At 46.5% G+C, this 23,723-nt stretch overlaps 2 protein-coding genes across 8 annotated transcripts in view; both read left to right on the top strand.

Annotated features, from left to right (window-relative positions):
* Positions 1-27: 27 nt before the first annotated feature.
* LOC110489620 (la-related protein 4B) lies at positions 28-18,917 on the top strand. Of its 5 annotated transcripts, none has more exons than XM_036943764.1 (18): positions 30-209; positions 336-480; positions 6,461-6,626; positions 10,716-10,857; positions 11,000-11,128; positions 11,202-11,250; positions 11,347-11,483; positions 14,152-14,255; positions 14,948-15,058; positions 16,007-16,060; positions 16,145-16,348; positions 16,427-16,503; positions 16,693-16,908; positions 17,045-17,090; positions 17,301-17,447; positions 17,516-17,613; positions 17,744-17,840; positions 17,964-18,205. In XM_036943764.1, the coding sequence occupies exons 3-18, from the start codon at positions 6,528-6,530 to the stop codon at positions 17,988-17,990; spliced, it is 1,737 nt and encodes a 578-aa protein (XP_036799659.1). In that variant the 5' UTR covers positions 30-209; positions 336-480; positions 6,461-6,527; the 3' UTR covers positions 17,991-18,205. The 5 variants fall into 5 exon arrangements, with proteins under 5 accessions (XP_036799661.1, XP_036799659.1, XP_036799660.1 ...); XM_036943763.1 differs by having other exon boundaries at positions 38-209; positions 18,063-18,917; XM_036943766.1 differs by lacking the exon at positions 17,301-17,447 and having other exon boundaries at positions 28-209.
* A 980-nt stretch (positions 18,918-19,897) lies between these two features.
* The window catches only part of LOC110490919 (disco-interacting protein 2 homolog C), a 38,117-nt gene continuing 34,291 nt past the window's right edge, over positions 19,898-23,723 (top strand). For all 3 annotated transcript variants that reach the window (XM_036943761.1, XM_036943762.1, XM_036943760.1), the window contains exon 1: positions 19,898-20,023. In XM_036943761.1, the coding sequence (XP_036799656.1) occupies positions 19,945-20,023 (79 nt within the window). In that variant the 5' untranslated portion in view covers positions 19,898-19,944. The remainder of the gene's footprint in view (positions 20,024-23,723) is intronic.

Genomic DNA, 23,723 nt, shown 5'->3' with positions numbered 1-23,723 from the left:
TGGTCGGACAATCTTCCTGTGTAGATTAAAACACCACGGATCCGGCGCGAGATATGGCTCGGGAAAATGTACCCCAATCCAGGGAGCAGAAATACATTGTACTCCGAATTGGCCCATCATCCCAATTGTTACACAGAGAAGAATGAACGAGTGCTAATGGTCACAAGCGAGTCGGATCTGCTGGTTACACCTGAAAATAATGCAAAGAAGTTCAGAGATTTTTTTCGAATATAAATGTTTGCTAATTTAAACAAACATTTTTCAAATTCCTCAGATTGTTCGTTAACACAAACTTAACCTTTAAAAATAATATCGATTTTTTTTGCTCTCCGTAGGCTGTTGGTGCCCATGGTTACTGAAACGTTTTGTTTACATGTCATTTTGGAGGAGGTAGACTTGACGGGCGGTCTGAAAAGCAACACACACGGCTAAACTAGCTAACATCGTATGCAGAGGAGAATATTAGCCAACATTGGCCAGGTGAGTTGCTTTGCCTATGTAACGTTAGTTCGCAAAGCAAACTGTTTCAATAAATTATTTGGTCAATGACTGTGAACGTTAACGTTAGCTGATACATCATTGTTATTCTCACCATATGTTGTGAACCGATCAAAGAAACTTGTCCCTGCTGGTTTATTTTGTTACTGTAATTAGCTACATTATATATGGCTAGTTGGATGCGCACCTATCTAGCTAACTTTGCCAGATTAAGCAACGGCCACTGGGTACTAACATTCGTTGACGGTGACTAACTAGCTAGGTTAATGTCAATGTGGACAGTAAGTAGTTACCGCTAGTTAGCTAACGTCAGCTGTTTTCGCTACAGGGCCAATCAGGGGTGTAATTATTTGTCCAAACCGTCGCAAAACGGAAAATGAATTTACCATTGCATAAATACAGCCGCTATATGTCACTCCACGTTTCGTCCCGGTTGCTTCCGTTTTAGAAACTTTTGCAACATATTCGGCGTAATGAATACGCCCCAGGTGAATGAGTCATGTGCTGGCAAGTGGCAGCTCACCATTAGCTAATGCTGGCATGTTATCGACCTCTATTTTGCAAAGTTAACTTTAGCTATTTAGTCATCTTATGTAGGCTAGTCACAAAAATTCCCTCGCCCAAATTATATGTAACGTTATTAGTCAAACAAGCGCTCTATTCAAACCGCATCACGGAAATCCGCTTTACAGCGTGATTGAAACTTAAATGCAATGTTGCTGCTTTAGCGGAAACTACATTCACGTTAAACGCATATTTAGGTTCAATCGTAAATGACTTAACAATTTATATCGCGGAATCTGTAACGCGTCAGCTTTACAGATTGACTAGAGCCCTTAGTCCAAATTGACATGAATGCTCTCACAAAGCCAACTGTGTCACTGACTGATCTTTCAAAATCTGTCTGCAAATGTGGTGCAACAAGCTTCATAGGCAGGCAACTAACTGTACGTCTCATTTCCCTGTACAGAGTTCATAGTCAGCTGTCAGTGTCTGGTAACTTGCAGTCAGATGTCCAGAGCCTGAATTAGTAGATTGTGTCTGCGGCCTGCACTGGTTAAGCACATTCTCCTCTCTATTCATACTGAACAAAAATTGATTTTAAAAGATTCAAATACTTTACTGAGTTACAATTAATATAAGGAAATCAGTCAATTGTAATAAAGCGCAGCCATGGGTGGGCCTGATAGGGCATAGGCCCACCCACTGGGGAGCCAGGCCCAGCCAATCAGAATGAGTTTTTCCACACAAAAGAGCTTTATTACAGAAATAAATACTCCTCAGCACTCCCTCAGACGATCCCGCAGGTGAAGAAAGCCGGATGTGGAGGTCCTGGACTGGCTTGGTTACACGTGGTCTTCGGTTGTGAGGCTAGTTGAACATACTGCCAAATTCTCTAAAATGACGTTGGAGGCGGCTTATGGTAGAGAAATGAACATTAAATTATCTGGCAACAGCTCTGGTGGGCATTCTTGCAGTTAGCATGCCAATTGCACTTTCCCTCAACTTGGGACATCTGTGGCATTGTGACAAAAGTTACCTGTTATTGTTCCCAGCACAGGGTGCACCTGTGTAATGATCATACTGTTTAATCAGCTTCTTGATATGCCAAACCTGTCAGGTGGATGGATTATCTTGGCAAAGAAAACATGTTCACTAGCAGGGATGTAGACAAATTTGTGCACACCATTTGAGTGAAATAAGCTTTTTGTGCATATGGAACATTTCTGGGATTTTTATTTCAGCTCATTGGACCAACACTTTACATGTTGTGTTTATATTTATGCTCCCCCCACACACAGTACCAGGCGAAAGTTTGGACACACCTACTCAGTCCAGGGTTTCTTTATTTGTACTATTTTCTACATTGTAGAATAATAGTGAATACATCAAAACTATGAAATAACACATGTGGAATCATGTAGTAACCAAAAGGTGTTAAACAAATCAAAATATATTAAATTCTTCAATACTTTGATGACAGCTTTGCACACTCTTGGCATTCTCTCAACCAGCTTCACCTGCAATTATTTTCCAACAGTCTTGAAGGAGTTACCACATAAGAAAAACCCTTGAATGAGTAGGTGTGTCCAAACTTTTGATTGGTACTGTATTGATTCTACACACATGTTGTGTATTTGGCTATGCCGGATTAAGTGATATGACATGCTATTCTATAAAATAATTTCTCTGTAATTAATATTACCTGATTAAGCTAATCATGTAAATAATTAACTAGAAAGTCGGGGCACCACGAAAGAATGTTTATAGAGCTGCTATCTTCCGAATAAACTCTTAAAGACCTGGTAATCTTTTACATCAATAGCAGTCAATATTTAATTGTCTCATCTGAAAGTGGTAAATTCTTGGTTATCTTCACGAACCCTGGCTAACAAGTTGAATTAGCAATACAACATTTGGTTTAATTATTTATTTACTAAATACCTAACTAATCACACAGAATTACATATACACAGAATGAATCATACATTGACGGACCTGGTGAACGTAGCCGATATAGCGGCTGGTTACACAAAGAAAACGGGGGTTTGAGTGAAAGAGCGGGAAGACTGAGTAACAAAGGGAGAAGCTGTGCTATCGTAAATATAGTATATAGTATAATATATATTATGCATTCTAAATTACCGCCCATTTGAAAAAGGAGAATGTAATAAATATTTACTCTGAGCTGCGCTTCGTTAGATTGGTCGTCGATGGAAGGCCGGTTTGTCCAGCATGGATCTCTGGTGGTAGAATGGATACTTGGTAGTACCGTCGTCGTGTGGTAGAACAGTTACTCTGTCCGTCCTCTCCTAGCCCACGTCTACAGTTGCTGTGCTAACGCGACGGCTAGGAGGTATCACTTCTTTAGTGAATAAGAGTTCAAAGTTCATACCAAGTTGCCATACTTTTAAGCTCATGCTATATTCTGGCTGGTATAGTCGAAATTCATCCTTCGGTCGTCACCTTCACATTGAGATTCGATGCTAATTTCGTTAGGTTCTTGTCTTTCAACCAGAGCTCACGCTGAGGTTGGCTTAGTTCTGTAGGTGATCTTTGTCCTTTCAACGCGGGGACCGGAAGTCCTTACGTCCTTGGAACAGAAAGTTACATTTTCGTCAAGGGCTTTATATAGGAGTGGAGAGAACGGCGTGTTTCATAGTTTATAACCAATGTCGGTTCACATGGGCAGAGCCACTGAGTTGAGCATAGTTTACTCTATGACAAACCGTGCTCTCATTAAGAAGCTAAATTACATTTAATCTTTTCACAAATAGTTTCATATTTAAACATTTAAATTTCACAACAATTCCATGTGAATCCGATAACTATAATGTGTAGACTTTCCAAGATACAGTTTGTCGTCCTATCATCAGTAATAATGTCTCAGACTCCAACTGATCTGGCATCATATTCATTTAGTACCAACGCATATTTTCAGCTGGTTGGATTACCGAAATATGGGTCCTTTCCCCCCCACCTTTTGATGTTCCCAGACTCTCTATGTTTAACAAAGGCTTTTCAAGAGTCCTACTGTAGAGAGTCAAGAGAGAAGAAAGGGAGAAAGGTATTTATGGGGGGGGGGGGGTCATAAACCTCACCCACAGGCCAACGTCATGACACACAAATACCCCATAATGACAAAGCAAAAACAGGTTTTATAATTTTTTGCAAAAACATTTACATAAGGTTTCAGACCGTTTACTCAGTACTCAGTACCTTTGGCAGGGATTACAGCCTCGAGTCTTGTTGGGTATGACATTACAAGCTTGGCACACCTGTATTGGGAAGTTTCTCCCATTCTTCTCTACAGATCCTCACAAGCTCTGTCAGGTTGGATCAGGAGCGTCGCGGCACAGCTATTTTCAGGTCTGTCCAGAGATGTTCGATCGGAAGTCCGGGCTCTGGCTGGGCCAGTTAAGGGCATTCAGAGACTTGTCCCGAAGCCACTCCTGAATTGTCTTGCCTATGTGCTTATGGTCATTGTACCTTTGGAAAGTGAACCTTCTTGGGGACCTTCAATGCTGCAGAAATGTTTTGGTACCCTTCCCCAGATCTGTGCTTCGACATAATCCTGTCTCAGAACTCTATGGACAATTACTTCGACCTTATGGCTTGGTTTTTGCTCTGACATGCACTGTCAACTGTGGGACCTTATATAGACAGGTGCCTTTCCAAATCATGTCCAATCAATTTAATTTAACACAGGTGGACTCCAATCAAGTTGTAGAAACATCTCAAGGATGATCAATGGAAACAGGATGCAACAGAGCTCAATTCCTAGTCTCATAGCAAAGGGTCTGAATACTCATGTAAAGAAGAAATTTCAATTTTCAAAAATGTAATTAAAAAAAAACATTTTTCACTCTGTCAATATTGGGTGTTGTGTACATTTCTGAGGATTTTTATTTTAGTTAATCCATTTTAGAATAAGGCTATAACGCAACAAAATGGGGTCTGAATACTTTCCCGAAGGCACTGTATATACACATATAAACTCAGCAAAAAAAGAAATGTCCTCTTACTGTCAACTGTGTTTATTTTCAGCAAACTTAACATGTGTAAATATTTGTGTGAACATTACAAGATTCATCAACTGAGACATAAACTGAACACGTTCCACAGACATGTGACTAACAGAAATGGAATAATGTGTCCCTGAACAAAGAGGGGTCCAAATCAAAAGTAACAGTCAGTATCTGGTGTGGCCACCAGCTGCATTAAGTACTGCAGTGCATTTCCTCCTCATGGACTTCACCAGATACGCCAGTCCTGGCTGTGAGATGTTACCCCACTCTTCCACCAAGGCACCTGCAAGTTCCCGGACATTTCTTGGTTAAATGGCCCTAGCCCTCGCCCTCCGATCCAACAGGTCCCAGACGTGCTCAATGGGATTGAGATCCGGGCTCTTCGCTGGCCATGGCAGAACACTGACATTCCTTGCAGGAAATTACGCACAGAACGAGCAGTGTGGATGGTGGCATTGTCATGCTGGAGGGTCATGTCAGGATGAGCCTGCAGGAAGGGTACCACATGAGGGAGGAGGATGTCTTCCCTGTTATGCACAGCGTTGAGATGGCCTGCAATGACAACAAGCTCAGACCATGACGAACTCTACACCTCCAAATCGATCCCGCTCCAGAGTACAGGCCTCGGTGTAACGCTCATTCCTTTGATGATAAACGTGACTCCAACCATCACCCCTGGTGAGACAAAACCGCGACTCGTCAGTGAAGAGCACTTTTTGCCAGTCCTGTCTGGTTCAGTGACGGTGGGTTTGTGCCCATAGGCGACGTTGTTGCCGGTGATGTCTGGTGAGGACCTACCTTACAACAGGCCTACAAGCCCTCAGTCCAGCCTCTCTCAGCCTATTGCGGACAGTCTGAGCACTGATGGAGGGATTGTGCGTTCCTGGTGTAACTCGGGAAGTTGTTGTAGACCATCCTGTACCTGTCATGCAGGTGTGATGTTCGGATGTACCAATCCTGTGCAGGTGTTGTTACACAAGGTCTGCCAATGCGAGGACGATCAGCTGTCCGTCCTGTCTCCCTGTAGTGCTGTCTTAGGCGTCTCACAGTACGGACATTGCAATTTATTGCCCTGGCCACATCTGCAGTCCTCATGCCACCTTGCAGCATGCCTAAGGCACGTTCATGCAGATGAGCAGGAACCCCAGGCATCTTTCTTTTGGTGTTTTTCAGAGTCAGTAGAAAGGCCTCTTTAGTGTCATAAGTTTTCATAACTGTGACCTTAATTGCCTACCGTCTGTAAGCTATTAGTGTCTTAATGACCGTTCCACAGGTGCATGTTCTTTAATTGTTTATGGTTCATTGAACCAAGCATGGGAAACAGTGTTTAAACCCTTTACAATGAAGATCTGTGAAGTTATTTGGATTTTTACGAATTATCTTTGAAAGATAGGGTGCTGAAAAATGGATGTTTATTTTTTTGCTGAGTTTAGATATATCCCCCAACCAGCTTCCCTGTTGAGCAGCAGCACACATCCCTGAGAGGAGTTCAGACGTCACATGACGTCAGACCAGGAGTCGGCTGTCCCAGCTGAGCCTCCGGTGCTGCTAACGCGGGAGACGTGGTCACACCACCTCGGTCTGGAGCGTCAACACCTGGTACAGTACTGTCACTGAAGCTCTTTACTCACACACACAGCTTTTTGGGTCTGGCATAGTAGATAACATGTTTCTCAGCTATGTGACCTGACCAGTAAAAACCTCCTAGCTCTAATCATTAGATACAAGACCTACGTTGCAGATTGTCACAAGGATTGTGCAGTTGTTTGTGACTTGATGTGTTGTTCAGATTGTTCATTAGTACACACACACTAGCATACATCCCATATACACCCAGAACTATTTCATCCCTCCTGCTGCTCAGAGCTTCAGTGGGTATTTAGCCATAGAGTCACAGTCTAGGCATGCCTTCTGTAGTGGCCTTGCAGGGGGAGAGAGAGCGAGAAAGTGAGTAAGCCGAATAGGCAAGAGTGAACGTGAACGAGAGAACCTAATAGGGACAGAGGGAGGGAGACGGAGAGAAAGGGGGGTGGCTTCCTCTGCTCTTGCATTGGTGCTCGTCTGGCCATGTGCCTATTCCAACTATAACCACACACTGGGGGGCTCTCTTGAGTGGTAGGGACATGTGAGCTCCTTTTACATGTGCTGTTCTGGGCAGGGGAGGAGGAAAGCATGAGAAGAGCAGGGGAAAGTGATTGATAGTTACAGTCCTCTTTCTGTGTGAGATGAGCTAATGAGAGGATCTGGGTCTGAGTGTTGGTGAGGTGCTTGGCTGTTGTAGAGGCTTGTAGTGAAGATGAGTGCTGCTGCAGTAAGGAGCTGAGCCCAGGCCTGCTGAGTGATAGGACCAGGCTGCTTCAGTTTATCAAGCCTAGAGGGGCTAGGATGCAAGAACCAGGATGGGTCACATGCTATTGGCCTGGCTCAACATGTATCTGACCAACTGGCTCAACACACTTGTGTGCCAGACGGACCAGCCAAATGGAAGATTCAGGAACAGGAGAAGAAGAACAATGTCATCCAAGACAACGTGTCGACAGGCCCCATGGCGAGAGGTAGCGGAGTCGGGGCCACTCAGTCCAGAACACTCACAGGAGGAGGAACCTGCTATTATTAACGCCTCCGCAGGCCCCGGCATGGTCACACTGACCAATACACACATAGACTCCATGGAGGCAGGAGTGCCACACACAAACACTGCCAAGGCCAGCTGTGAGAATGTTCTGTATATGGAGGGTGTGGAGAGCCAATTAAAACAGAAGATAGCAGAGAACAGCATGGAGAATTCACCTAGACAAAGGATAGAGAACACCATGCAGAACCCACACAAACAGAAGATGAAGACATTTTAGAACCTAGCAAGACAGATGGAGAACGCCATGCAGAACCCAGCCAGCCAGAGGACAGAGAAGACCATTGAGAACCCACCCAAACAGAGAACACCATGGAGAACCCACCCAAACAGAGAACACCATGGAGAACCCAGAAAGACAGAAAATAGTGAACACAATTGAGAGCCCAGTGAGACAGAGGATAGCAGAGAATGACGTGTTTGGGGATACCTGGTTCAGCCGTACCCTGGACCCTGGCCAGGAAGAGACAGAGGGTTGGGGAACCCGCCTGGTCAAGACATCCCCAACTCACCAGCTGTATGAAGTCAGAGCTGGGGGGATTACCTCAATTTAGTGGCGGATTGATGAGGAATACTGTGTCGTCAGGGGCGGATTGATGAGGAATACTGTGTCGTCAGGGGCGGATTGATGAGGAATACTGTGTCGTCAGGGAACCCCTGGGGCGAGGTTTCAGGCCCAGAACTCAGAGCTTCTACAGCGTCTGCTCCATCGACGCATAAGACCTCGACACTGACCAATCGCAGACAGCGGAACAATGATCCTTTATTCAATCGCACTTCGAAGAACCTACAGCTGTCCAATCACATTCAGAGGAACCTACAGCCAATGACCAATCACAGAGAGAAATCTGCATACGCCTGACCTATGGCACATAACAGAACCCAAGGCTTCTGAACCCATGGCTTCTGACCAGTTCACAAACAGTTGAATTTACACCCATCAACCAATCACAAACATTGAAACCAGCAGCTTTTGACCAATCCTATTGTGAGCCTCCCGTGGCACCAGCTCTGCCGGACCTTCTCTGGAGAAGCTATGAGGACCCTCAGGCATTACAACAGGACAGCCCCATCGCCCCCGGAGACGCCAGAACCCTGCTGTTAACTGGAGACATTACAGCTCCCGACATACTTGAGCTGACATCACGCCAGGGGGAAAGAGGGTGTGGTAAGAAAAGAGGTTCTATGCCCACAGAAAAGAGAAGTTGACAGCAGCCAGAAAAGAGAAAATGCAAAATCCCCACCCCCACAGACCCCTGCCCCCCTGACCCTACCCTTACAGAGGAGCAGCTCACACCCAGCCCTAGCTCTAGTCCTAGTCCCAACTCCAGCCCCCTGCTTGGGGCAGTGAATGAAGCTACATGTGTAGAGGAGATGGAGGGGCGGGAGATATACCAGGCTTTCTCAGTAAGTATGATCAGTGAGAGGCTGAGAGGAGAGATGGAGGAGGAGACCATGCTCAGCAGGACAGTGGAAACCACACTAACAGAGGTATCACCAGTCTCCACACTCACTATCGACAGTCTACCCAGTCTATGCAGTGTCTCTACCCATGGACTTTACTGTCTACTCATTCAAATCTGACCTTAGACCAGTGGATGTGGAACATGAAGCTGAAACAAAACTTGATCCGTATGATACTACTTCTGATCGCAGCACCAAGCCTGACCAAAACATAACCCATGTGCATACTGGGAGACCTGATGGGGATAATGTCAAACCTCCTGGAAATAACAGGAGCCCTGCTGATGACTCAGAGCTCACTGAGCCCCACCAGAGGGATTAGCCATCTTCCTCAGGGTTGTGAGGACAGAGCCGAGTGCCCATCTTCCTCAGGGTTGTGAGGACAGAGCCGAGTGCCCATCTTCCTCAGGGTTGTGAGGACAGAGCCGAGTGCCCATCTTCCTCAGGGTTGTGAGGACAGAGCCGAGTGCCCATCTTTCTCAGGACTGTGAGGAGGACGCAGAAAGCATCTCTCTGAGGAAAGAGGAGGCTCTACTCCTGTCCCTCAGGACCTGCCTAGTGAGGACACTAACTTACCGCCCTGTAAAGGTTCTTCAACCTTCCTCTGTAGGGTCGGAGGGGAGTGATGGGAGAGTGAGTTCAGTGAGAGGAACTGAACCCACTGACTGCAGAACGCTGTCTAAGAATATCCCTCCCAGAGACATGTGTTGCAACAGATAGCCTCAGTAGTGTGTTTAGAGTAGTATAGGGACACACATTGACAGTAGTATAGGGACACACATTGACGGTAGTATAGGGACACACATTGACACTAGTATAGGGACACACATTGACACTAGTATAGGGACACACATTGACACTAGTATAGGGACACACATTGACAGTAGTATAGGGACACACATTGACAGTAGTATAGGGACACACATTGACAGTAGTGAGGAGCCCCTGACCTTCGGTTACCACGGCGATAACTGATCTGCTGTGAACTGTTTTGCTGGGGGTGGAGCATGATCAGATTGATGTTTACACCTCCAACCCGTCTTACCAGATACAGTGTCTGGGTCAGAGGTCATTGACTGTTACCATAGAGACGGGCTCTGTGGGGCTTAGAGGTCAGACTGAAGAGCGTGGCATGATGGACATGGTGTCAGAGCTGCATGGGGAGGACCTGGACCCCACCGTCTCGGGCCTCTACCCCTCTCCCTGGATGCATTTAGGGCCAGGGTTGCACGAGGGCTGTGTAGGATGGTTCTAGGGTATGGTGCCCAGCCAGGGTGAAGGCGAGGAGGGCTATAAGGAGGAGCAACCCCCTAGATCCATGGCCTACACCACCTGCAGCACTCTGCTGCCCCAGGACTCTTGTCTCTGAGAATAGTACCCTCACCACCAGCCTGTGAGTACTTCAGCCATGTGTGTCTATCAACTGTAGGGATGAGCAAACGCACATCTCTATTCATGTGAGTTAAAAAGTTCTGTTCTGATCACGATTGATCCAGTTGAGACCTGGCAGGAGCAGAGGAGTACACACACACACTATAGAAGTTTTCTAGTTTTTGAAGACACTGACCTTGGGTGTGTGTGTTCCCTTGCAGGAATCCACCCCGGTCTCTGAGCTGAACCCAAACGCTCAAGTATGGGCCAATCACACACTTAGCCTGGACCCCTCAGGCCTTGTCTACACTGACGCCCTCCAATCATGGCTGGCGGTGACCAGTCACCTTGACAACCAGGAAGGTAAGCATGCGGTAGTAGAGTGAATATAAAACAACGCCTAGCCCTTAATCCAGAGGGGGAGGCAGCTGCTGGGTCCGCTGCCTTCTTCTTTGGCTTATTTTAGTGTCTGTCTAGTAAACGTCACTACCTGATTGGTCCTCAGGGTATGAGCAGGGATATGACCTGGAGGAGGTGGGCGAGGCTCAGCTGGAACCGGGCGGTGTAGAATTTCCGGTGGTCACCATGGGAAACCCGTCAGCCAATGGCCTGGTCCAGGATAGCTGTGTGTCAGGTACCAACATAACTGGCTGGTCAAACAGATGATGTCTGATACAAACATATGTTTTTAATGTTGTTGCTTTCAGAGGAGCTCATGGCGCAGCTGAAGACCTCACTGGAGTCCTGTCTGTCACGGTACGTCTGTGTGATTGGTCAGTGGGCAGTGAGGGTCGTTTCTGATTGGTCAGTGGGCAGTAAGGTTTGTTTTCTGATTGGCTGATGTCCCCTCAGGGAGAACCTGGCCAATGACCTCTACCTCGTCTCCCAGATGGACTGTGATCAGTACGTTCCCATAACAACGCTTGCCAACCTCGACCACATCAAGAAGCTCAGCACGGACTTGGAGCTCATCTCTGACGTCCTCAAGTGTGAGTTAACTTAAGTTTTTGTGTGTTTACACCAACGGTCAAAAGTTTTAGAACACCTACTCATTCAAGGGTTTTTCTTTATTTTTACTATTTTCTACATTGTGGAATAATAGTGAAGACATCAAAACTATGAAATAACACATATGGAATCTGTAGTAACCAAAAAAGTGTTAAACAAATCAAAATATATTTTATATTTGAGATTCTTCAAATAGGCTCCCTTTGCCTTGATGACAGCTTTGCAACCTCTTGGCATTCTCTCAACCAGCTTCACCTGGAATGCTTTTCCAACAGTCTTGAAGGAGTTCCCACATATGCTGAGCACTTGTTGGCTGCTTTTCCTTCATTCTGCGGTCCGACTCATCCCAAACCATCTCAATTTGGTTGTGGTCGGGGGACTGTGGAGGCCGGGTCATCTGATGCAGCACTCTCCTTCTTGGTAAAATAGCTCTTACACAGGTTGGAGGTGTGTTGGGTCATTGTCCTGTTGAAAACAAATTATAGTCCCACTAAGGCCAAACCAGATGGGATGGCGTATTGTTGCAGAATGCTGTGGTAGCCATGCTTGTTAAGTGTGCCTTGAATTCTAAATAAATAATTGACAGTGTCACCAGCAAAGCACCCCCACACCATAACACCTCCTCCATGCTTTACGGTGGGAAATGCACATATGGAGATCATCCGTTCACCCACACAGCGTCTCACAAAGAAACGGAGATTGGAACCAAAAATCTCCAATTTGGACTCCGGACCAAAGGACACATTTTCACCGGTCTAGTTTCCATTGCTCGTGTTTCTTGGCCCAAGCAAGTCTCTTCTTATTATTGGTGTCCTTTTAGTAGTGATTCCTTTACAGCAATTCGACCATGAAGGCCTTGTTCACACAGTCTCATCTGAACAGTTGATGTTGAGATGTGTCTGTTACTTGAACTCTGTGAAGCATTTATTTGGGCTAAAAAAGTCAAACAGTCCATTTATATTTTCCAATGGGGCTATACATTTGGATGAGGTTTTTTTCTCGCCTGAGTAACCTCATTTCACTGCCCAAAATAAAATTAAACCATCTAGTGTTCAGCGAAATAACAACACATTGTCAAATACAGGTAGCCTAGTCAAATAATTAACATCCAATCACATTAACCGCTACTCTCTCGTGGAAATTCCACTATGTAGCCAAACGTAGCTGCTGCTCATGTTGGTATCTGTATTGATGGTACAAAAGCCATAATAGGGAGACATAGAGGAGTGGAAACAGTTGCTCCCGACGCCACTTGGGTACACTGCAGCATCCACCAAGAGGCTCTTGCTGCCAAGGAAATGCCTGACAGCTTGAAAGACGTTTTGTACACTACAGTGAAAATGGTTCACTTCATTAAAGCAAGGCCACTCATGTATTTTCTGTACTATGCAATGATATGGGCAGCGACCATGTAACACTTTTACAACATACAGAAGTGCGCTGGTTATCAAGAGGCAAAGTATTGACATGTTTTTTTTTTAGTTGAGAGACGAGCTTAAACTTTTCTTTACTGACCAAAATTTTCACTTGTCTGACCGCTTGTATGATGACGAGTTTCTCACACGACTGGCCTATCTGGGTGATGTTTTTTCTCGCCTGAATAATCTGAATCTAGGATTGCAGGAACTCTCCGCAACTATATTCAATGTGCGGGACGCAATTGAGGCTGTGATTTAAGAAGTTGGAGCTCTTTTCTGTCTGCATTAACAAGGACAACACACGGGTCTTTCCATCACTGTATGATTTTTTTGTGTGCAAATGAACTCAAGCTTACGGACAATGTCAAATGTCATATAGCGAAGCACCTGAGTGAGTTGGGTGTGCAATTATGCAGGTACTTTCCTGAAACGGACGACACAAACAACTGGATTCTCATTATCCCTTTCATGCCCTGCCTCCAGCCCACTTACCGATATCTGAACAAGAGAGCCTCATCGAAATTGCAACAAGCAGTTCTGTGAAAATGTAATTTAATCAGAAGCCACTGCCAGATTTCTGGATTGGGCTGCGCTCAGAGTATCCTGCCTTGGCAAATCGTGCTGTTAAGACACTGATGCCCTTTGCAACCACGTACCTATGTGAGAATGGGTTCTCCGCCCTCACTAGCATAACTAAATATAGGCACAGACTGTGTGTGGAAAATGATTTAAGACTGAGACTCTCTCCAATACAACACAACATTGTAGCTTTATGTGCATCCTTTCAAGCACACCCTTCTCATTAACCTGTGGTGAGTTATTCACAACTTTTGATGAACAAATAAGGTTTTATATGTAAGATGGCGAAATAAACAGCAAGATTATTGATTATTATTATTTGTGCCCTGGTCCTATAAGAGCTCTTTGTCACTTCCCAACTAGCCAGGTTGTGACAAAAACGCTCACTCATTCTTATGTTTAACAAGTGTGTGTGTGTGTGTGTGTGTGTGTGTGTGTGTGTGTGTGTGTGTGTGTGTGTGTGTGTGGGGCAGGCTTACAATGATGGCAAAAAAACAACCCTGGTGCTATAGGGTGTACGCAGCTGGAGGTTGAATGTTTGAAGAGTTACGGGACTGTAAAATGTTTGGAAACCACTGGTATACCTGATTGGGTAAGATGTTTACTTGGCGGAAGGGCGCTGACCGTGTTCTCTCTCCTGATTGGCTTGTAGCATTGCCACTGGTGGAGGTGGCAGAATGTGGGCAGAAGGTACGGCCAAATCGGGGTCGCTGTATCGTCATCCTCCGAGAGGTCCCAGAGACCACACCCCCAGAGGTAAGAATTTGTTGTTTTTAAACAACTATTTGACCGACATCGGTTCAATTATTTTGAATTCCATTTAGTTATGTTTTTTTCAGTGCTCAGTTTCTCTAGAGATACATCTGTGTTCAGTTTGCTGGAACGTTTGATATTTTGGGACACGTTTCCCCAAAACATTCTCGAAAAGATTTTGAGGTACTTTTGCTCCGTTCGGTGGGTGTGGCTTAAAACAACGACTGACGTGTTTAAAGGGCAGAGGTGCATTTTGAAGTCACAACCCAGCCCCTCCCCGTTTTTCAACTTGACGTTCAGTACAGTACAGCATTCGTTCAATTGAACGTTCTAGTATGGTTTTTATCATGGTACTTTTATTAATTGTTTTATTCTGTGTTGCTACAGCATTCAACCCACAGTGCATTTAATGTCCCCAAAAAATATCCAAAATTGAAAAACGTGATAATTTTTTTCAATTATCGAACTGAAAACAAACCGACCTCAAAAAGCACTTAAGGCTCAGCACTAACTGTAAACAACCTCTGTCTGCCCTGTCTGTCTGGCCTGCTTGTCTGCCTGCCTGCCTGCCTGCCTGCCTGCCTGCCTGCCTGTCTGTCTGCCTGCCTGCCTGCCTGCCTGCCTGCCTGCCTGCCTGTCTGTCTGTCTGTCTGATCGTTCTGACATTGTGTGTGTTTATCTTGTTGAAACACCAGGAGGTGAAGGCTCTGTTTGCATGTGAGAGCCTCCCCAGGATCCAGAGCTGTGAGTTTGCCCAGAACGACAACTGGTTCATCACCTTCCACAGTGAGGCTGATGCTCAACAGGTACTGCTTGGAGACTGAGGTTAAGGGGGGTTAATGAACAGCTGGGAGAGACTGGGGTTAGGGGGGTTAAAGACAGGTCGGAGGGACTGGGGTTAGGGGGGTTAACGACAGGTAGGAGGGACTGGGGTTAGGGGGGTTAAAGACAGGTCGGAGGGACTGGGGTTAGGGGGGTTAACGACAGGTAGGAGGGACTGGGGTTAGGGGGGTTAAAGACAGGTCGGAGGGACTGGGGTTAGGGGGGTTAACGACAGGTAGGAGGGACTGGGGATAGGGGGGTTAACGACAGGTAGGAGAGACTGGGGTTAGGGGGGTTAACGACAGGTAAGAGGGACTGGGGTTAGGGGGGTTAACGACAGGTAAGAGGGACTGGGGTTAGGGGGGTTAACGACAGGTAGGAGAGACTGAGGTTAGGGGGGTTAACGACAGGTAGGAGGGACTGGGAATAGGGGGGTTAACGACAGGTAGGAGAGACTGGGGTTAGGGGGGGTTAACGACAGGTAGGAGAGACTGAGGTTAGGGGGGTTAACGACAGGTCGGAGGGACTGGGGATAGGGGGGTTAACGACAGGTAGGAGAGACTGAGGTTAGGGGGGTTAACGACAGGTCGGAGGGACTGGGGATAGGGGGGTTAACGACAGGTAGGAGAGACTGAGGTTAGGGGGGTTAATGACAGATAGGAGGGGGGGGGTTAACAACAGGTAGGAGAGACTGAGGTTAGGGGGGTTAAAGACAGGTAGGAGATACTGGTTAGGGGGGTTAACGACAGGTAAGAGGGACTGGGGTTAGGGGGGTTAACGACAGGTAGGAGAGGAATTGATCCTCTAGACATTCATGCACATTTCATTGAGCTGCAGATTTCACTCAGTGTGTGTGTGTGTGTGTGTGTGTGTGTGTGTGTGTGTGTGTGTGTGTGTGTGTGTGTGTGTGTGTGTGTGTGTGTGTTTTCCAGGCGTTCCAGTACCTAAGAGAGGAGGTAAGGACGTTCCAGGGGAAACCCATCAAGGTGAGTGTCGGGTCCTTTACTAAACAGTACTTTTCCACACAAGTGGCAATCACATGATAAAAGATTGGTTAATTCATTCATTAGGCACGAATCAAGGCCAAAGTGATGGCAGTCACATCTTACGCTCCAAAGAATGGCTACAGGCCCTGCCCAATGGACCCCTGCACCAATCAGCAGCCTTACAGCCCATACTACGCCCAGCCCACTTTCCAGCAGCCCCTCCCACAGCTCTACACAATGACTAATCAGAGCTTGGCTGCCATGGCCGGATACACAGACCCTGTCATGGTGAGGTGGACATACACATACACACACGCAGGCACAAGCGTTCTCTCTCCCTGGTGTCATTGTTGTTCTGTCCAGCAGATGGCGTCATTCTCTGGCTTCATGGACGGCTTCCCAGGATGCCCCAGCTTCAAGCTATCCCCCTCACACAGACTCAGGTACTACACTCCTCACTCACGTTCTCGTTCTGGAGAGACATCTCTCTCCTTCTCCCAAGCTATCATTCTCTTGCTTTCTCTTTTTGTCTCTCTCCCTTTCTGTGTTTTGCTTGACGATGGAAGCATGGTTGTAGTTACATTGTGGTGACGTGATTTTTTACATCTGTGTTTCCCTCTCTCCTCCATTAGGGGACAGCGAGACCAGAGGCGGTTGTCTGGCGACAGGGGGCCGGGCCTTCTGGATGATCCCCCCTTCTTCCTGGAGGATGGACCAATAGGATGCGTCCCTGGACCCCCCAGGCAGGGTCGGCCACGGTTACCAGGCAACAGGCGTAGGGACGGAGATGGGGGTCGACGTGGAGGGAGAGGGGGGTCGGGGTCCTCCCCCAGCACTGACAGAGGAAGGTAGTGACCTCTGACCTCCAGCCCTTAGAAACGGGTCTCTTCCTGATCACTCATTTTCATTAGAGACTAAAAGGGTGAGACATTTTTTTGAGGTACCACCTGAACTGAAGAAGATTATGTTTCTCTCTCTCTGAAGGAGAGGTCCCATTGGTCAGAGGAGGAGAAGAGATGACAAGTACTCTGTAAGTACTTAAAGATGTGTTATAAAGGTTTTCTATCATTTCAGCCAGCAGTTTTGATAGTAGTGCTCACGAACCAAAATGGGACCCTGAACATGTTGAACAAGTTGTGTTTTCTGCAATGATATGTTACAAATGAATATATGTACTGGATATGTACTGTATATCTGTGTGCATATAAACCTGTTTATAAGTGTGTGTGTGTGTGTTTAGAGAGGGCCCCCCCAGTCGCCCCCCCGCTCCTTGTCTCCCAGTCTGGAACTCGGCCCCAATAGCTTCCCCCCACTTCCCCTTGCTACAGCTTCTACAGCAACAGTTACCACAGCAACCAACATCCATAAGGCAACCAGCAACCACAAGGTAACCAAGAGTCACACACACTCACACACTCCCTCTACTTTCTTGTAAGGTTGTTTTTCTTGTTCCAGAGTCCAGTTAGAGGCAGCAGTACCAGTGAACCAACCACTGTGACATCACAAGACCTCCAGCCTATCACAGCATTGCCTCAGAAAACCCTCCCCCTAGAGTGAGTACAATCTCCTTCCTTTCACAATGTGTTTTGTAGGATTACTTTAGGGAAGAAAGTTACAGACTTGTCCCACAGGAAGCTAACGTTACGTTTGTGTTGTGTTATGTGTTATATTGCTGTCCCACAGGAATCTAAAGGAAACTGTAGTGTCTCCCAAGAGAACCACAGCAGCTCGTCAGACCGCGAAAGAACCTCAGACCACGAAGGGGAACAGACCAGCAGCGGTGAGACAACTCACAGACTACAGAGAAAAACTGGTTAATAGTTGTTTTTTTTAAATGGTGAAGTTGAATGTACCACAGCATGGCTACATCTAATAGTCTAAAATGGTTTCCTCACCTCATCAGTGCAGAGGAAGGAGAAGAGACTATTGAGATGCAGTCATCTGTCTTCCAGAGAAGTAGTGTATGCTGGGTACTGAACGGTCCTGTGTTGTGAATGGTTAGGAGTCCAAGAAGCCAAGCTATGCTGAGATCTGCCAGCGCATACGAGCTAATCAGATGCTCACCGCAAAGGCTACTGACCACACCCCCTTGGGGACGGAGCTTGTCCCAGCCTATCCTGCGCAGGCGCCTGACCCGGCCCAGTTATCACTGTGACCAGAGTGAGATAGTTACTTTGGGTTGGAGAGGGAAGGAGAGAAGGGGAAGAAGTTATTCAAGCCAAAGAAAAAAATGGAAAAGTTGTACACTGTTGTTTCTCTCTGTTGTCTGTGCGTCAGACTTGACGGACCTTTCTGACTTTCTGAAATCTTTATGTTTTGATATTGATTGATTTCTTTTGATTAATATTGATCAGTATTTAGAGGATTGGACATCAGATTTCTGTATTCCTTGGTCTAAATAACTTAATCAGAACATTTACAGTAACTACAGCCAGACACTGAGTGACAAGAGGCTAAAGTACTGATATCATATAAAATTTTGTTTCTGCATGAGTTTTAGATGTCATTTATTTTATGTTAGATGGAATTCCTTTTGTGTTGACTTGGGGAGGGGGAGTCTCTTACAGACAGACGAGGAAGAGGAACAACTCTGGTTGATATTGATAAGTTTGCATACAGATACAACATTGTTAGAGTTACTTGAGTTAACAACTTGATATGGAATCAGGGGTGGTGGGAGGTAAATAGTTTTCAGTTCAGATTTCTTGTGTTTGAGATAGATTAAGTGTGTAAATGTGGGTATTAGGTACAGAATTGAGGCATGATTTAAAAAGGTGAATGTTTTTTTTTTCTGTACAGATGTAAATAATTTGACTGTTATTAAACAATTGCCTTAATAATAAACAGTAAACAATCATTTTCGCATTGTAATTTATTCCCTATTACTTACAATTCTAAAGTTTGGATGAAGAAGTCAGTATGGCTGAATCAGTCTAGCAAACTACATTCGTGCAGGAACCTTTCCTTCAGTAGTGGCCTGCGGTCAGATTGTTCAAGTGGTGAATGTCCGCACCTGAGAGCGTCGCTTTCCAATGTCACGTGGTGCTGAGTTCCGATTCTGTCGCTGTCCGCTTCTGTGGTGCTGATTCTGTGATCGCAGCTATTACAGCTTGTTTGTTTAGCCTACTTCAGCACCATTAGACCTTCAAATCATGTGACAAAGTCACCACATGCTGTGTTATTATAAAATGCAGTGATACTATGAAGCTAGCTACTCTGCATATGGGCTAATTATCAGTATAACGTTGGTTGTGGCAAAATCAGATGTTTAAGTAGCGTACCTTACCTGAGATTTGAAGACTTGAGCTGAGCTGCCAGAGCTAAGCCAAGTGGTAGGCAGAAAGCCCGGCTTGTGTGCTCTTTGGCAATTCCTTGGGCTTCATGAAGACCAGAGATCCACCAGTACATTGTTGTTGCCATAATTCAATGATATAGGCCTATATATCAATGTGTGTATCAAGAGGGTGTGGTGCAGTGGTTTGGGCATAATACCCCTGCCTCCCACGCCGCGCCACCCTCGGTCCCTCCCGGTGGCGCTCCTCTCCGCTCCACCGTGCGTCACGTGACAGTAGCTCCAAACAGCGCGAGTATCATCATCATCAGCACCGCATCGCCGGGCAAGCAGCCTCGAGACCCACCGATCGACCCTCAGTGGTCCCTCATCACAGAGACGATAATAACGGAGAAGAGGTAGACTAGCGAGGTCATGCCGGGGCCCCGGTAAACCGACAAAACATATTTTTCTCTTTGTTCCCCTCTACGCACCGCTAGCTGCCTCAACGCACCGCTAGGAGGATCCGCGGAATAGCTCTCTTTCTCTGCTGAAGGAGAGGAGGAGACGGCAACTGAGGGAGGACGGAGAGATTTTTCTACGGTATAACCTAATGGCAGAGCGTGAGGCGTCGCCGTTACCACTGGACGTTCGCGCCCGGCTGGCGGAGTTGGAGCTTGAGCTGTCAGAGGGTAAGAACAAACCCCGCGCGCACCGTTAAACCGTTAACGTAGAGGAATCTCTACAGCAATGGCCCGTTCCCCCAGACCCCACTCTCTCTCCCCTGCTCCGCCCCTCCAGATGTTTGTCAGAGCGGCCCTCCCAGCCTGCTTTAGCCGGGACAGGGTGAGGGGAGACCCAGCAGCCCACTGCGGGATTGTCTCTCTGTTGGTGACACCGATACAAACCCGGTATTTGACCTTGAGACCAACTGGGTGTTATGACTTGAAATACGTTTTTTTGTCCGTGAGTCCACGGACCCGTGTGCGTGTATGTGTAGGCCTGTACGTGTGTGTCATGCTCAAACGTATGAATGTAATAATATCTCTGCAACACTGCGTGACAGGATACGATTATGTGGTGTGTGTGTTCTTGATCGGGCTCGGTGTTTTGGCCTGCACACTCAGCTGCTGCTGCTGCTGATGATGATGATGATGATAATGATGATGATGATTTGTTTTTTTTCTTTTTTCTGGCGACGATTGAACAGATTCAATCACAACCAAGCGGATTAACCAATGGAATTCGGAGATTATTTTGCAGCGCGTAATTGTCAGATAAATTGCGCATTTAACTCTGTGTTATATAATGTTGACGTATATTATTCATATACATTGTCTGCTCTATAGATTGCTGTCATCGCTCCTGATGCATGTTGTGTGCGTGGTTTGCATCGTGGGCTAGCGTGTTAGAGACGCACTGCTGAACGTCAAGAGCCAAATGGGGATGTTTGCCTGTCTTCTATTGCAGCCAGTAACCTATTTTGAATGCTATGATTACTGGATCCCAAACCCAGCTGTCCCTCCATAGACTGTTCATCAGAGCAGGACCAGGACAGGACAGATAGTGATGGAGATACAGGTGCTGTACTGGAGATGGACAGATGAGGAGAGGTGCAGATTGATAGAGAGAGGGGGGGGGGGGGGGGGGGGGGGGGGTGTACAGATTGATAAAGGGAGAGGGGGGTGTACAGAGTGATAGGAGAGAGGGGGTGTACAGAGTGATAGGAGAGAGGGGGTGTACAGATTGAAAGAGAGAGAGGGGGGTGTACAGAGTGATAGGAGAGAGGGAGTGTACAGATTGATAGAGAGAGGGGGGGGGGTGTACAGAGTGATAGGAGAGAGGGGGTGTACAGAGTGATATGAGAGAGGGGGTGTACAGATTGATAGAGAGAGAGGGGGTGTACAGAGTGATAGAAGGAGAGAGAGGGGGTGTGCAGATTGATAGAGAGAGAGGGTGGTGTACAGAGTGATAGGAGAGAGGGGGTGTACAGAGTGATAGGAGAGAGAGGGTGTACAGATTGAAAGAGAGAGGGGGGGGTGTACAGAGTGATAGGAGAGAGGGGGTGTACAGATTGATAGAGAGAGAGGGGGGTATACAGAGTGATAGGAGAGAGGGGGGTGTACAGAGTGATAGGAGAGAGGGGGTGTACAGATTGAAAGAGAGAGAGGGGGGTGTACATATTGATAGAGAGAGAAGGGGGTGTACAGATTGATAAAGGGAGAGGGGGGTGTACAGATTGATAGAGAGGGGGGGTGTACATATTGATAGAGAGAGAGGGGGGTGTACAGAATGATAGAAGGAGAGAGAGGGGTGTACAGATTGATAAAGGGAGAGGGGGGTGTACAGAGTGATAGGAGAGAGGGGGTGTACAGAGTAATAGGAGAGAGGGGGTGTACAGATTGAAAGAGAGAGAGGGGGGGTGTACAGAGTGATAGGAGAGAGGGGGTGTACAGAGTGATATGAGAGAGGGGGTGTACAGATTGATAGAGAGAGAGGGGGGTGTACAGAGTGATAGAAGGAGAGAGAGGGGGTGTGCAGATTGATAGAGAGAGAGGGTGGTGTACAGAGTGATAGGAGAGAGGGGGTGTACAGATTGATAGAGAGAGGGGGGGGGGGTGTACAGAGTGATATGAGAGAGGGGGTGTACAGATTGATAGAGAGAGAGGGGGGTGTACAGAGTGATAGAAGGAGAGAGAGGGGGTGTGCAGATTGATAGAGAGAGAGGGTGGTGTACAGAGTGATAGGAGAGAGGGGGTGTACAGATTGAAAGAGAGAGAGGGGGGTGTACATATTGATAGAGAGAGAAGGGGGTGTACAGATTGATAAAGGGAGAGGGGGGTGTACAGAGTGATAGAAGGAGAGAGAGGGGGTGTACAGAGTGATAGAAGGAGAGAGAGGGGGTGTACAGAGTGATAGAAGGAGAGGGGGGGTGTGCAGATTGAAAGAGAGTGGGGTAGAGATACCATGCAAATCTGTGTGATTTGATTAGTTCACGAAGACCAATAGGGAAGGAACACTGCTTAAGCTGTAACCAATCACAGCTGGACGTTGAAGTGATTCTGGGGATCAGTGTGAGGCACACACAGCTGACACACACACACAAACACACACTATTTCCAATGTTCCATGATTGCTATCAATTTTTAGCCACTTGAAGGAAAATGGAAATTTCTATAAAATGTTCTTCTGCATCCAGGAAAATGAAACTGGTCGTGACATGGATGTACTATAGATTCCCTCTCAGCCGTCTTGTGTGAGAGCGAGAGAAAAATAGAATTTGAAGAGAATAGGAAATAGAGATCAGCCATAGGTCTCTTATGATCAGTGATACTTCAGTGTGGCATTCACTTGGGTATTCTCACTCACACACACTCAGGCAGGTATCATTAGATTAGCCCAGTTATTACATCGCTTGAAATCCAAGATGGCCACCAGGCCTTCTCCAGGAGAATGGTTGCTCGGCAACTCCCTCCGTGCTCCGCTGCGCTGAGAGAGGAAGATGGCGTCTCCCTGTTGACTGTGTGTGTGTGTGTGTGTGCGCATATTTGTGAGTATGTTGGCCTGTGTGTGTGTGTGTGTGTGTGTGTGTGTGTGTGTGTGTGTGTGTGTGTGTGTGTGTGTGTGTGTGTGTGTGTGTGTGTGCAGAAACAGGAATGCCGTCATGCTGTTGCTGATCTACAGAAAGGCCTCGTAGATATAAAACACCCACATGCTGAATATCTCAGCGAGAAACAGATGAGCAGATTGGACCCAGATGTTCTGGCAACCCTCAGATTGTGAAACACATTATGTCTCTCTGTCTCTCTGTCTCTCTCTCTCTCTCTCTCTCTCTCTCTCTCTCTCTCTCTCTCTCTCTCTCTCTCTTGTCTCGATCTCTCTATTTCTCTCTCTATCTTCCACTCCCTCACACACACATACTGACATACAAACACTCACTCTCTTACTGTGTCTATTTTTTCTATCTATCTATCTATCTATCTATCTATCTATCTATCTATCTATCTATCTATCTATCTATCTATCTATCTATCTATCTATCTGTCTCTCTCTCTCTCTCTCTCTCTCTCTCACACACACACACACACACACACACACACACACACACACACACACACACACACACACACACACACTAAAAGGGCAGGTTCTGTGTTCTGAAGCCTTGTAAAAAAGAAATACTCTTACACTCAAAACAACCTCTCTCTCCCTCCCATCCCTCTCTCTTTCTCTCTCTCTCTCACTCTCTCCCCCATCCCTCTCTCTCTCTCTCACTCACTCCCTCCCCCATCCCTCTCTCTTTCTCTCTCTCTCACGCACTCCCTCCCCCATCCCTCTTTCTCTCTCTCTCACTCACTCACTCCCCGATCCCTCTTTCTCTCTCTCACTCAC

This window comes from Oncorhynchus mykiss, chromosome 15 (assembly GCF_013265735.2).
Source record: "Oncorhynchus mykiss isolate Arlee chromosome 15, USDA_OmykA_1.1, whole genome shotgun sequence".
NCBI lineage: Eukaryota > Metazoa > Chordata > Actinopteri > Salmoniformes > Salmonidae > Oncorhynchus > Oncorhynchus mykiss.
The sequence above is the reverse complement of the archived record's forward strand: the minus strand, read 5'-3'. Positions and strand labels throughout refer to the sequence as shown.

Coding starts and splice junctions, on each gene's coding strand:
- LOC110489620 (XM_036943763.1), top strand. CDS start 6,528: ATGACGTCAGACCAGGAGTCGGCTGTCCCAGCTGAGCCTCCGGTGCTG. Junction 11,484..14,151: donor CATCTCTGACGTCCTCAAGT/GTGAGTTAACTT, acceptor ATTGGCTTGTAG/CATTGCCACTGGTGGAGGTG. Junction 16,909..17,044: donor CCCAGCACTGACAGAGGAAG/GTAGTGACCTCT, acceptor CTCTCTCTGAAG/GAGAGGTCCCATTGGTCAGA.